At 41.2% G+C, this 13,620-nt stretch overlaps 1 protein-coding gene across 1 annotated transcript in view; it reads right to left on the bottom strand.

Annotated features, from left to right (window-relative positions):
• The window catches only part of CYP2C34 (cytochrome P450 2C34), a 42,410-nt gene that overhangs the window by 19,321 nt on the left and 9,469 nt on the right, over positions 1–13,620 (bottom strand). The window contains exons 2-7 of the mRNA XM_021074019.1: positions 13,341–13,503; positions 13,032–13,181; positions 9,118–9,278; positions 5,880–6,056; positions 4,923–5,064; positions 2,223–2,410 (exon numbers count right to left, since the gene is read on the bottom strand). Coding sequence (XP_020929678.1) covers positions 2,223–2,410; positions 4,923–5,064; positions 5,880–6,056; positions 9,118–9,278; positions 13,032–13,181; positions 13,341–13,503 — 981 coding nt within the window. The remainder of the gene's footprint in view (positions 1–2,222; positions 2,411–4,922; positions 5,065–5,879; positions 6,057–9,117; positions 9,279–13,031; positions 13,182–13,340; positions 13,504–13,620) is intronic.

Below are 13,620 nucleotides of genomic sequence, written 5' to 3'. Positions count from 1 at the left end.
ATTACCCATGAAATTCTTCACAGAACTAGAACAAATAATCCAAAAATGTATATGGAACCATAAAAGATCCAGAATTGCCAAAGCAATCCTGAGGAAAAAGAAACCAATCAGGATTCTCCCAGACTTCAGACAATATTACAAAGCTACAGTAATCAAGATTGCCTGTTACTGGTATATAGATCAAATGGAACAGAAGAGAGAACCCAGAGATAAACCTAGACACCTAGGGTCAATGAATATTCAATAAAGGAGGCAAGAATATAAAACAGGAAAAAAAAACCAGTCTCTTCAGCCAGTGGTGCTGGAAAAACTGGACAGCTGCATGTAAATCAATGAAACTAGAAAATGCCCTCACACCATGCACAACAACAAACTCAAAATGGCTTAAAGACTTAAACATGGAGTTATCATTGTGGCTCGGAAGTAACAAAAATGACTGGTATCTATGAGGGTTCAATCCCTGACTCCTCTCAGTGGGTTAAGGATTTGGCATTGCCATGACCTACAACAGAGGTTGCAGACATGGCTCAGATCTGGCTTTGCTATGGCTGTGGTGTAGGCTAGCAGCTGCAGCTCCAATTCAACCTGTAGCCTGGGAACTTCCATATGCTGCAGGTGTGGCCCTAGAAAGACAACAACAACAAAAAAGACTGATACACAAGATAAAACACCTTAAAATTCCATACAACACCATCAAAGTCCTAGAAGAGCCATGAGCTGTGGTGTGGATCACAAACATGGCTCGGATCTGGCATGGCTATGGCTCTGGTGTAGGCCAGCAACAGTAGCTCCAACTCGACCCCTATCCTGGGAATCTCCATATGTCTCCTAAAAAGCAAACAAAACAAAACATACAAAGAAAGAGAAACTCCTAGAAGAGAACACAGGGAAAACTTTCTCTGACATCAACCATACAAATGTTTTCTTAGGTCCGTCTCCCAAACAAAGCATTAGAAATTAAAACAAAATAAACCGAAGGACCTAATCAAACTTACAAGCTTTTGCACAGCAAAGAAAACCATTTAAAAAAAAAAAAACAAAAGAAAACCTAAGGAATGGGAGAAAATAGTTGCAAATGATGTAACCTACAAAGGCTTAATCTCCAAAACATACAAATAACTCACACAATCAACAGCAAAAAACCAAACCCAATTGAAAAAAGAGCAGAGGACCTAAACAGACAATTTTCCCAACACGCACAGGAAAAAATGCTCAACATCACTAATTATCAACGAAATGCAAATCAAAACTACAATGACACTATTCAGAATGGCTATCAAGAATAAGACTACAAATAAATGCTGAAGAGACTGTGAAGGAAAGGGAACCCTCCTACATGGTTGGTGGGAGTGTAAATTGGTACAACCACTATGGAAAACAGTATGGAGGTTCCTCAGAAAACAAAAATATACAACTACCACATAATACAGCAATCCCACTCTTGGGCATGTATCCCGAAGAAACTTTCCTTGCAAAAGACACATGCACCCACATGTTCACTGCAGTACTATTCACAATAGCCAAGACACGGAAACAACCCAAATGTCCATCGACAGATGAAGGGATCAAGAAGATGTGGTACAGATACACAATGGAATACTACTCAGCCATTAAAAAAGAACAAAATAATGCCATTTGCAGCCTCATGGATGGAACACGAGGCTCTTGTACAAAGTGAAGAAAGTCAGAGGGAGAAAGACAATACCATATGATATCACTTACACGTGGAATGTAAAAAATGGCACAAATGAACCCATTTACAGAACAGAAACAGACTCACAGACAGGGAAAGCATACTTGTGGCTGCCAAGGGGGAGGGCAAGGGAGAGTGATGGACCTGGAGTTTGGGATTATTAGATGCAAAGTACTACATCTAGATTGGATAAGCATGGGGTCCTGCTCTACAGCACAGGGAACTATATCTATCACTTCTGATAGAACATGATGGAGGATAATATGAGAAAAGAGTGTATGTAGGTTATGGCTGGGTCACTTTGCTATACAGAAGAAATTGACAGATCATTGTAAACCAAATAAAATAATGAAAAATAATATTTAAAAAAGAATAAAAAATAAAAACTCATAGCTACAAATGACAAATACCAAAAAACCCATCAACCCACCACACATACGATTTTTGCAATTCTCTCATCTACTGAATTGAAACCATATTGTGAACATGGGAACTTTAAGAGCATTGAGCTCACTGGAACAAATCTTACCTTGGGGATGAGGTAGTTTCTGAATTTAATGTCCCTGGTCACAGTGTGAGGCAGGCCAATGGGGACCAGGTCAATGTATCTCTGGATCTCATGCACCACGGCATCTGTATAGGGCATGTGGATTCTGTCCTGCATGCAAGGACTTCGGTGTCTCTCAATCACAGAGTCAATCTCTTTCTGCACTTTGGCTGATAAGACACAAGTAAGACTGATGGAAAAAGAGCTATACCATATTTGCATACCAATTCAGGGATACAACGAGCTCTACCAAGGTGTCCCAACATCATTACAAACATCACTCACATGCTCAGAAGTACATCTAGACACAGAGACTGAGTTGTCTAATTATAGGTACAAGTGACTTTCACACAAGGCAGGCTTTGAGATCAATCTATACACACCTACATATCAGCATAAGGATGAATACAAATAGAAATAATAAAATGCTTCAAAGATAAATAGGTATTTGCATTCCCATGTTCACTGCAACACTACTCACAACAACCAAGATACAGAAACAACCTAAGTGTCTGTCAATGGATAAAGAGATAAAGAAAAGACGATGTATATAGAGAATATTATGCAGCCAATAAAGATGAAAATTCTGCTTTTTGCAACAACATGAATGAACCTGGATGATATTATGCTAAGCAAAGTAAGCCAGACTCAAACAGACAAAAACTGCATGATCTAACTTTTATGTGGAATCTAAATAAGTCAAACTCAGAGTTCCTGTCATGGCTCACAGAAACGAATCTACCTAGTATCCATGAGAATGAAGGTTCAATCCCTGGCCTCACTCAGTGGGTTAAGGATCTGGCGTTGCGGTGAGCTCTGGTGTAGGTCACAGACATGGCTCAGACCTGGCATTTCTGCGGCTGAGGTGTAGGCAGGTGGCTGCAGCTCCAATTCAACTCCTAGCCTGGGAACCTTGGTACGCCATGGGTGCGGCCCTAAAAGGACCAAAATAAAATGAAAAATAAAAAAGTCAAACTCATAGAAACAAAGAAGGAAGTGGGTGGTTGTCAGAGGCTGGGGGAGGAGAAAATGGGGAAAAGTCAGTCAAAGGGTACAAACTTTCAGTTATAAGATCAACAAGTTCTGGGATCTAATTACGACATGGTGACTATAGTTAACAATACTGTATTACATCCTTGAAGTTTGCTTAGAGTCGTTAATAACCTTGATTGTGGAAATCATTTCATAATTTGTCCACATATGAAATCATCACTTTGTACGCCTTAAATATATAAATTTGTATTTGTTAATTATATTTCAATAAAACTGGAAAAAATAAAGTTGCTTAAAAAGGGATAAAACTCTTTTAGGCATATCTTCTGTCTAAATAGCATATTTTTCTTCTGAGTCTAATCTTTTTTTTTTTTTTTTTGGCTTTTTGCTATTTCTTTGGGCCAATCCCACGGCATACGGAGGTTCCCAGGCTAGGGGTCGAATCGGAGCTGTAGCCGCCAGCCTATGCCAGAGCCACAGCAACGTGGGATCCCAGCCACATCTGCAACCTACACCACAGCTCACGGGCCATGCCGGATCCTTAACCCACTGAGCAAGGGCAGGGACTGAACCGCAACCTCATGGTTCCTTGTCAGATTCGTTAACCACTGCGCCACGACGGGAACTCCGAGTCTAATCTTTTAAAATACCTCCCAGACTGGTTGCGGGTTCGGTCCCTGCCCATGCTCAGCGGGTTAACGATCCGGCGTTGCTGTGAGCTGTGGTGTAGGTTGCAGACGCGGCTCGGATCCTGCGTTGCTGTGGCTCTGGCATAGGCTGGCGGCTACAGCTCCAATTCGACCCCTAGCCTGGGAACCTCCATATGCTGCAGGAGTGGCCCAAAGAAATAGCAAAAAGACAATAAATAAATAAATAAATAAATAAAATACCTCCCAGACTGTGGAAATTTTCTCAGGCTTTCTCACCAAATTTCTAGAATTTTTGCTGTACCTCAACAAATATAGTTCTCTACCCTACCCTAGCATTAGAAGGCTTCATATTAAGAATGAGGAAAGATTTATTCAGAAAACATACATACTATTCAAAGTGGACTCTTCTCAGAGTTCCCCTCATGGCTCAGTGATTAATGAATCCGACTAAGAACCATGAGTTTGCAGGTTGGATCCCTGCCCTTGGTCACTGGGTTAAGGAACTGGCATTGCCATGAGCTGTGGTGTAGGTTGCAGATCCGGCTCAGATCTGGTGTGGCTGTGGCTGAGGCATAGGATTGGGGGCCATACCTCCAATTAGACCCCTAGCCTGGGAGTCTCCATATACTGCCAGTGTTGTCCAAAAAAAACAAAAACAAACAAACAATAAAGACAAAGACAAGCAAAGAGGACTCTTCTCAAGAAAACTAATATTCAATCCTAGGCCAATTTTTGCTGGCCATGCCTGCTGCAAATCCCTCTCATGAAGTCCAGACATTTATCCAGAATTTTTTATTTATGAAATCCATTCCTTTAGTGACTTTGCTATTGCTCATGCTGAATTCCCTGTTTTCATTCTTCCTCCCCTGTTGCACCAACTTGTCTTCTTTTTATCCTTTTCTTAATATTTGGACAACTTGTAGTTGGTGGCACAGCAATTTCAAAAATAAAGCATCTCTAATGAAATAACATGGAGGCCTCCCTCCATGTCTTCCCAACCGCTCTGCTGAAATCACCCCGCCCACCATGTTGACCATACCTGTGACATCTGGGTGCTTCAGCATCAGGAGGAGCCCATATCTCAGAGTGGTGCTCGTTGTCTCTGTCCCAGCTTCAAACAAGTCAGATATAGTGGCTATCAAGTTTTCAAAAGTAAACGCCATCTGGTGATTGTGTTTTTCCTAGGAATAATTAGTTGTGAGGATCTGATACTTTGCCAGCATGTATACTTGCAACCAATCCAAAATAACGCACTGTTAAAGTTAAGTAAACCAATCTAAAATTCCTTCCCCTATGACTTATTGCAAATATTTGAAGCTCTACATCAGACTTCAGGAGAGACAGGAAGCCCACCCAGGGTTAACTCTTCCTTCTCATTCTCCCACATGCTGTGTGAAGTGATCACATCCACCCTCCTTTTATGGCTCAACACTCTGTATTTCTCACTTGTTTGTATTCCATCTCACCTGAGATGTACATCTGCTTTCTCCTCAGGCGGCCTATTAGTATCTAACAAATAGGGTTCAGGTATTTAAACATTCGACTTTATTTAATTTTTTTTTGGCCATGCCCATGGCATGTAGAAGTTCCCAGGCCAGAGACTAAACCCATTCCACAGTAGCAACCTGAGTCACCCCAGTGACAACATGACCTTAACACTAGACCACCAGGAAACACCAAGTCAATTTTAAACCTACCATGGTGCTCAGTTCAGATCCATGTACACATAAGCATCTGAAGTGCTGGTCAAATGATGGAAGATAATACAAGGAAAAGAATGCATATGTGTATATGTGTGAGTGTTTCTGTACAGCAGAAATTGGCACAATAGTGTAAATCAATAATATGTTAATTAAAAGATAAATTAAAAAAACCCATAAAGTGCCAGTTAAGAATTTCTTGCCTCACCATTTAAACTTTCCTAATAAGTACAGAACTAGTCCATGTACCAAAAAATTTAGCCAAGCAGATAATCAATCTGTCATTAACATTTTACCTGTTCCATCTTGATCAGGAAACAATCAATGAAGTCCCGAGGGTCGTTAACATCCAGGGATGCTTGATGTTCTTTTACTTTCTCCAAAATATAGCTTTTTACATAAGCAGAATTTTTAAGCACTTTGTTATGACTCCCTGGGAGATAGTCAATCAGAGCAGGGAAATTACTGCAGACCTTAAAGATTAAAAAATACATTTAGTAATCTAAAAATATATCTTGAAGACATATATACCATAGGCCAAGCCTGTTTAAAAACTTAGATGATCACAAAATGCTCTCTATCTTCAGGGGGAGCCTTTTACATTGTACCCATAAAGTAATTGCTGAGAGTTCCCATTGTGGCTCAGCAGGGTAAGAACAAACTGGTATCCATGAGTGTGGGGGCTTGATCCCTGGCCTCACTCGGTGAGTTAAAGATCCCACTTTGCCGCAAAGCTCTGGTGTAGGTTGTAGAGGTGGCTCAGTTCCAGTGCTGCTCTGGCTGTGGCATAGGCCAACAGCTGTAGATCTGATTCAACACCTAGCTCGTGACCTTCCATGTGCTGCTGGTGTGGCCCTAAAAACTATTTTTTAAAGTAATTCTCTATGCTGATAGAGATATTTCAGAGGGACACTCTGACTAGATGATGAAAGTTGATAGTCAATTCCTATACTCATATATCAAACATATGATATTAAAACATCTGCATGTCAATTCTCTCAGTTTTTACATTAACTCTTCCCTACAACCTTGAAATGCAGAATGAGATGAATGACTATGATTCACATTTTACACATAAGGAAACAGGTTGAGAAAGTTTGGGTAACCTGATATAGAACACAAAGCCACTCCCTGCTATTTTTACTATTATCAAGCAGCCTCAGAAACAGAATTACTATTTTGATAACTCAGGGGGATGCAAATATGACATGAAAACCAACTCAGCATTTTATCGATAAAGGACCTGTGCACCAGAGCAGGTAAATGACTTTTCCAAGATCACGTGACTTTATTTCGGTGGAGTACATTGGCTCAGCACAGGGCAAAACTGTGGTGTCTAGTTGAGGCTCATACACCCTAAAACCAATTCTGTCATCCCAAGCCCAATTACCTTGTCAGCCACATTCCCAACTAGCTACACCCCTGCCCTAGTCAGTGTTCCCTGGTAGCATCTGTATTCACAAACAGTCTCCTCCTTGAAAGACCGATTCTCCTTCCTAAATTAGGATACTTATGCGAAGGAATGTGACGAAAAAATCACTAAGGGTCATTGGAGGACAAGCCTTGTGGGCAATGGAAGCCTTTCATGAAGGGTCTGGCTGACCACTGAGGGCTATGGCCATGCTTTTGGGCCATCATCAAAGAAGATTATGGAAGCTGGACTTGGAGGAGTAGAGGAAAAAACACAGCCAGAGAGTGACTAGGCTTGAATTCCAGCTCTATATTCAGGCATTTCCTTTCCCATCTATAAAACAAATTCTCTGTCACCTTTCTCAAACATGCACTCCATGACTCTATGCTATGAATGATGCTAAGGCACGACTGTGATGTTCGAACATTCACTGCACAGAATAACATCAGCAAGAATGGTGTAGTAGACAGCTCTAAAGGTCATCCCCCCCTAAAACATGTCAGAAAATCAAGCAAACACTGTCACAATCAACTTGTCAGAACTTGTCAGAAACACAAAGGTTTACAGCTATCACAGGAATGCTGAAGTGAGAAACAGACAACTTTAAAATGGCAAGAAAGATTTGTGGCTTTTTTCTGCCACTTGTCCCACCTCCCTCCCCAGCTTGGCAGTGGTCCCAACAAGGGCAGCTTGCGGGATGGGAGCTTGGTTCCTGGTTCCAGAGAAACCAAAACAGTCCTCACTCACAAAGAATTATGTGTCTGTGTTCTGACCTCTCTGAGGCCACCTGCAAGGCTGACACAGCCCCTTGCTTTTGTTTCTGCTAACTTAAAACTCAGGGTTGGAAATGCAGCAGGGATGTTGCGCAAACCTAGCAAGATGAATGAATAACAACCTGCAACCACTGGGGGCAAACAATTACACTTAAGGCATAGGAGAGAGCATCCAACCCAGCCCCTGAAAAGGGAGGGCCTTGGGAAATTAGGACATTCAAAAGCACCCGCGTGAACTGAGGAAATTAGAAAGCTAAGCACAAAAAGTCCTGAGATGGCACTAGCTTTCACCTCTGCCTGATCTCTAGGCTCAGTACAAGCACTAGGGGAAGACCAAGACAGAGTCCAAAACAGCCTGGCTGAGGCTATAATGAGTGCCCCAGCACAGAGCTCATCTGAAAGAGTTATTTCCTCCCTCCTTCCCTCCTTCCTTTCTCTTCCTTCCTTCCTTTCCTTTATCCCTTTCCTTTTCCTTTTTTTTTTTTTTTTGCTTGTTTTTTTATTTTTGTTTTTGTTTGTTTGTTCATTTTGAAGGGCCACACCTTTGGGATATGGAAGCTCCGTAGCCAAGGGTTGAATCAGAGCTCCAGGCCACAGCCACAGCCATGGCCACATCCATGTGAGATCTGAGCTGCAACTAAGACCTTACAGTACAGCTCCGGGCAACACCAGAACCTTAACCCATTGATCAAGACCAGGGATAGAATCCACATCCTCATGGATAGTAGTTGGTTTCATTATCACTGAGCCACAAAATGAACTTCCCTTCTTCCTCTCTTCCTTTATCTTTTTCCTTCTGTCTTTCCTCCTTTCTCTCTCCCCATCTCTCTCTCTTCGTCTGTCTTTTTTTTTTTTTTTTTTTTGGATCCTCACATTTAATGCTGTATCTATCCAGATGCTAGTTGAACCTAAGCTAAAGGAACAGCTATTTCAGAGACCACACACGATGAGAGAGAGAGAGAGAGAGAGAGAGAGAGAGAGAGAGACTGTGCCAAAAATAGTTTAGAAAAGTCAACAAATAAACAGGAAGTTCTCTGGTAGCCCAGCAGTTAAGGATTTGGTGTTGTCACTGTTGTGGCTGGGGTTTGATCCTTGGCCCTGTAACTTTTGCATGCTGCACACACAGCGAAAAAAATTGAAGTTATAGCCTACATAAAGCAGAAAGAAAAAGGAAAACCTATAGCAAGTTAAAACACACACACAGAAAGGGGAGAATCTTATTCTCAGAGTTACCGTTTTGTAATATACAAAATAACTAGTTTCCAATCACTTCCAGAGGTCCATACAGAATTTTGAACTTATCAAAGAGAAGAGCACTAACAATTCAGGAAAAGAGAATGTTGACTTCACCTGCATCCACGGGGTGCTCATAATCTTGAAGTTTTCATTAAATTTTTCCAACAAGGTAAGAAAATTTGGATCTGTATAATCAAAACGATTGTGGAAAATGATGGAGCAGATCACATTGCAGGGAGCACAGCCCAGGAGGAAAGTAGGATCACAGGGTGAAGCTAAAGATTTAAAAAGATTTTAAACACCATTAAAAATATATATATATAACTTCTTTGTGGATAATAGGTACTTTTAGAATCTCTAAAGTAATGTCTACCTAGAAATTCCCTCATCAGCAAAAATTTCAGCATCCTTAAAATCAATGCATCACTTTTCCCTTAAACATGAATTGACCATCCCATCCTAGTTTGTTTAATAATTATTCTCCGAATACTCTATTTACATCACTGCCTTGACCCAAGGAGCTGGCTATTGTGAAGAGAAGAAAAAAAAGTAAGAGTCAGTTTTTAAAACAATAATTCAGGTTATCTATCAGTGAAGAATCATTATCTGTTTGGTAAGCACATAGAAAATTAAGCATTAATGTAGGAAGGAAGAACTAATTAGGATCTTGAAAACTTTCATACGTAGGGACTAGTTGAAGGAACAACTGGTAGAATCAAGAAAGGAAAAGATTAAAGAGAGAAATCTTCAAGTATCTGAAAGTATAGTGAAAACAAGAAAAAGCCACATATGTAGTCATGAGAAGAAAAACTAATACAAACACAAATTTTAAGACAAGTTTGCCAGAGTTCCCCTCATAGTGCAGCAGAAATGAATCTGACTAGGAACCAGGAGGTTACAGGTTTGATCCCTGCCCTGCACAGTGGGTTAAGGATCTGATGTTGCCATGATCTGTGGTGTTACCATGAGCTGTGGTGTAGACTGCAGACATGGCTCGGATCTGGCATTGCTATGGCTGTGGTATAGGCCAGCAGCTGGGAACCTCCATAAGCTACAGGTGCAGCCCTAAAAAGACAAAAAAAAATTCCAGATTTCAAAGATTTGTTTGCCTAAAACAAAAGTAAATAAGAATTCTTCACTTCAAACTTTAAGTCACAGGGCAAACAAGGAAGGTTAAATTGATAACTGGAGTCCTTTTGTTTCTTTATTGCAATATGGCAAGGGGTGGGGTGGGAAAGCAATGTCCTGCTTAAGAAACAGGGACCCTCACCACCATTCAGCCCTCACATTTCACTTATTTGGACAGATTCTTCCCTCTATGGAATTCTAGGATATTGCTAAATATAGCCACCAACAGAATACCTTATGTTCTTCAAATTTTGAATATGGATCAATTCTACCACTTTACAGATAAAATAATTAAAGCAGAGGAAAGGAGCTTTCTTTTTTATTGGCCAATACATAAATGAAACTGCTATAGTCAAATAAATGATCAATTTTTTTAATGGCCACATGGCAGCACATGGATGTTTAGGAGCTGGGAACAAACCTGGACCTCCAAAGCAACCCAAGCCACTGCAGTTGGATTTTTGATTAATTTATCGGAACTCCTTGTAAATTTTATATGCAAAAAAATCACATCATAATGCAATTAAGTGTGACATATCAAAGTGCTTGAGAAGAAATGATCGTGAATTTAATACCAGGAATCCCACATAGTTAACTGGTCCTCTGCCAGGCTCCTTTTCAGCTGAAACATGTCCAGTCACTAAGCTTCTACAAGAACTTCTTTTAGAAGGTAGGGGATAATTTGAGAAGGCTGTAAGATTTCTTTTGGTGTGTGGGACAGCTAAAATATGATGTTTATCTTTCACTTCATTGGAGAGAGAGAGTTAAGAAGCAGGTAATTTAGAATCTAGACTGAAAATCAGATTCATCATGACAAGCACTTCATAGGTCAGTACAGCTGCCACTAGGGGGTGAAGAAACTACCATGAACATTCTAACCCCAAATCCAATTGTGTTAAAATGTCCTTGGGGGGTTATTTTTGTTCAGATGTGAAGCCAACATCAGGAAATGACTGCCCATGAAAAGTCAGTTTGTTACCCATACTTCCCAAGAGGAGGGGGCACAGCACACAGGGCCACAGGTGGAAGCACCAAGGTTGACCAGGAGGCAGAAGAAACAAGCAGAGAGCACAGGACAGAGCCTTTACTGGGGTTTTCATGGACTACACGAACTAAGAAGAGTGGATTGGCTGGCTAAGTTTAGAATTGATAGTTTGGTTAATTTCACAGGGCTCTAGGATATAGGACCCTGGTGGTCCCTGGGCTGATGTAGGGCAGGCAGAATATTGTTTTGGTGTGTAATGGTTTCACAAAGAAGGTGAGGGGAGGGAAAGAAGGGGGGGCATGGGCTTTGGATGGGTTGATTGAAAAATCAAAGCCATGGTGTAGACAAGATGTTTTGCTCTGTCTCAGAATTTAACCCTAAGAGAGAGTTGGTCCCTGGTTCTGCAAAGCCCCAAAGATGTCAAAGGACCATAAAACAGAGACAATAAAAACCATTATCATTAGGAGATCCCTTTGTGGCTCATCAGTTAATGAACCTAACTAATATCCTTGAAGATTTGGGTTTGATTCCTGGCCTTGCCCAGTTGGTTGAGGATTGGCATTGCCATGAGCTGTGGTGTAGGTCAAATATGTGGCTTGGATCTGGCATTGCTGTGGCTGTGGTGTAGGCTGGCAGCTATAGCTCTGATTCCACCCCTAGCCTGTGAACCTCCATATCCAGCACGTGCGGCCCTAAAAAAAAAAAAATATATATATATATATATATATATATATATATATATATATATAGTAGATAAAGAATGCTGAAAACAGTGAGTTCCCATTGTTTCTCAGAAGAAAACAAACCCAACTAGTCTCCATGAGGATGTGGGTTCAATCTTTGGCCCCACTTACTGATTTAAGGGTCCAGCACTGCCATGAGCTGTGGCATGGGTTGCAGACATGGCTCAGATCTGGCATTCCTGTGGCTGTGGTATGGGCTGGCAGCTGTATCTCCAATTTGACCTCTGTCCTGGGAACTTCCAGATGCTGCACTTGTGGCCCTAAACACACACACACACACGCACACACACACACACACACACACACACACACACACACACACACACACACATACAAAACCACTGGAGAGAGAAGCAAGTAATAGGGAAGGCAGGGTCATGAATTACTAATATTAGTTGAAATCTAGTTAAATTATTATATAACCTGGTATTTATGTAATGTTCAGGATTATGCTTTTGCATCAATGTCTTAAAAATAAATAAAATAATGCTGTATGTAGGGAGCAACATTAAATAACTCAAGCTGATAATTTTAAAATATCTGTTTACATGGAAATCACAACTGATGAGATCTGCCCTAATGGATGCCTAAGCAAGTAAAACCACATAAAATAATCGTTATTAGCCAGAACAGCAGGCAATGGGTCTCAGAAGAAAGCCTCAGACACATAAGTGAGGCTGACCAAACAAATAGAGCCCAATTAAGTTAAAGCACATGCCATTTGTTTCATGCTCCATAGGGCATGATGAGGGCATTCTCACCCTGTCCACTTGACAAGTATTCCCTGGTGACATGTTCTGGAATAGATAACGCACATTTACACTATGGGAAAAGAACTGTCCTCTATACTAAAAAAAAAAAAAAAAAAAAATGAGACTTAAAACCTTCTTCCTGTATGACATAATGATTGAAAACAAAGATCTCAAAACAGAATAGGATTAAATGACATTTCAATCCACACTGTGTGCACCATCATAAGGGTACAAACACAAGAAGCGCAGGTACACAAAACTCCCTTGGCTCTGTTTCACACCCCCCTCCTCCACACGATGGACAACAACCACAGCCCATATGGAAGATGTGGCTGCCGGGAAATGTCTCCAAAGACATCACAGGAGAGAGAGAGAGAGCACTCTGTTAAGGTCAGAGTTGCAGATCACAGCCTCACCCACCATTGGTTTTTCTCAACTCCTCCACAAGGCAGCAGGCTTCCTCTTGAATGCGTTCCTCAATGCTTCTCTTCCCCATCCCAAAATTCCGCAGGGTCATGAGGGAGAAGCGCCGGGTCTCCTTCCATATCTTTCCATTGCTGAAGATGATTCCTACCAGGAGGGGAAGCAGAAACTAGGAGGGAGGTCCCAGGCAGGGAGGACTGAGCTGACACTTGGCCTTCTCACAGATGGACCAAGCTCTTCTAGGGGACTCTTCAAAATTTTTCAACCTCCCCACCCCCATTACTAATGCTGAACATGCACACCTACCATGCCCTTTATTAACTCTCTCAGCCATTGGGAAATGGCCCCTTCCAGAAAACTCCTCTCCCGCATCAATTAGGGCTTCTTTCATTGCTTCATAGCCATGCAACACAACAGTAGGCTTCAAGCCAAGATACACGGTATACACAGGGCCATAGACTTTTGAGAGCTGGGAACGAAAATGCAAATATTAGCAAAAGAAGTCACAATTTCATCTATTTTACTCATGGTTAAGATTGCGATCAACATTGTATTGTCGATGTTTTTATTGGCATACATAACTTCA

Source organism: Sus scrofa, chromosome 14 (assembly GCF_000003025.6).
Source record: "Sus scrofa isolate TJ Tabasco breed Duroc chromosome 14, Sscrofa11.1, whole genome shotgun sequence".
NCBI lineage: Eukaryota > Metazoa > Chordata > Mammalia > Artiodactyla > Suidae > Sus > Sus scrofa.
The sequence above is the reverse complement of the archived record's forward strand: the minus strand, read 5'-3'. Positions and strand labels throughout refer to the sequence as shown.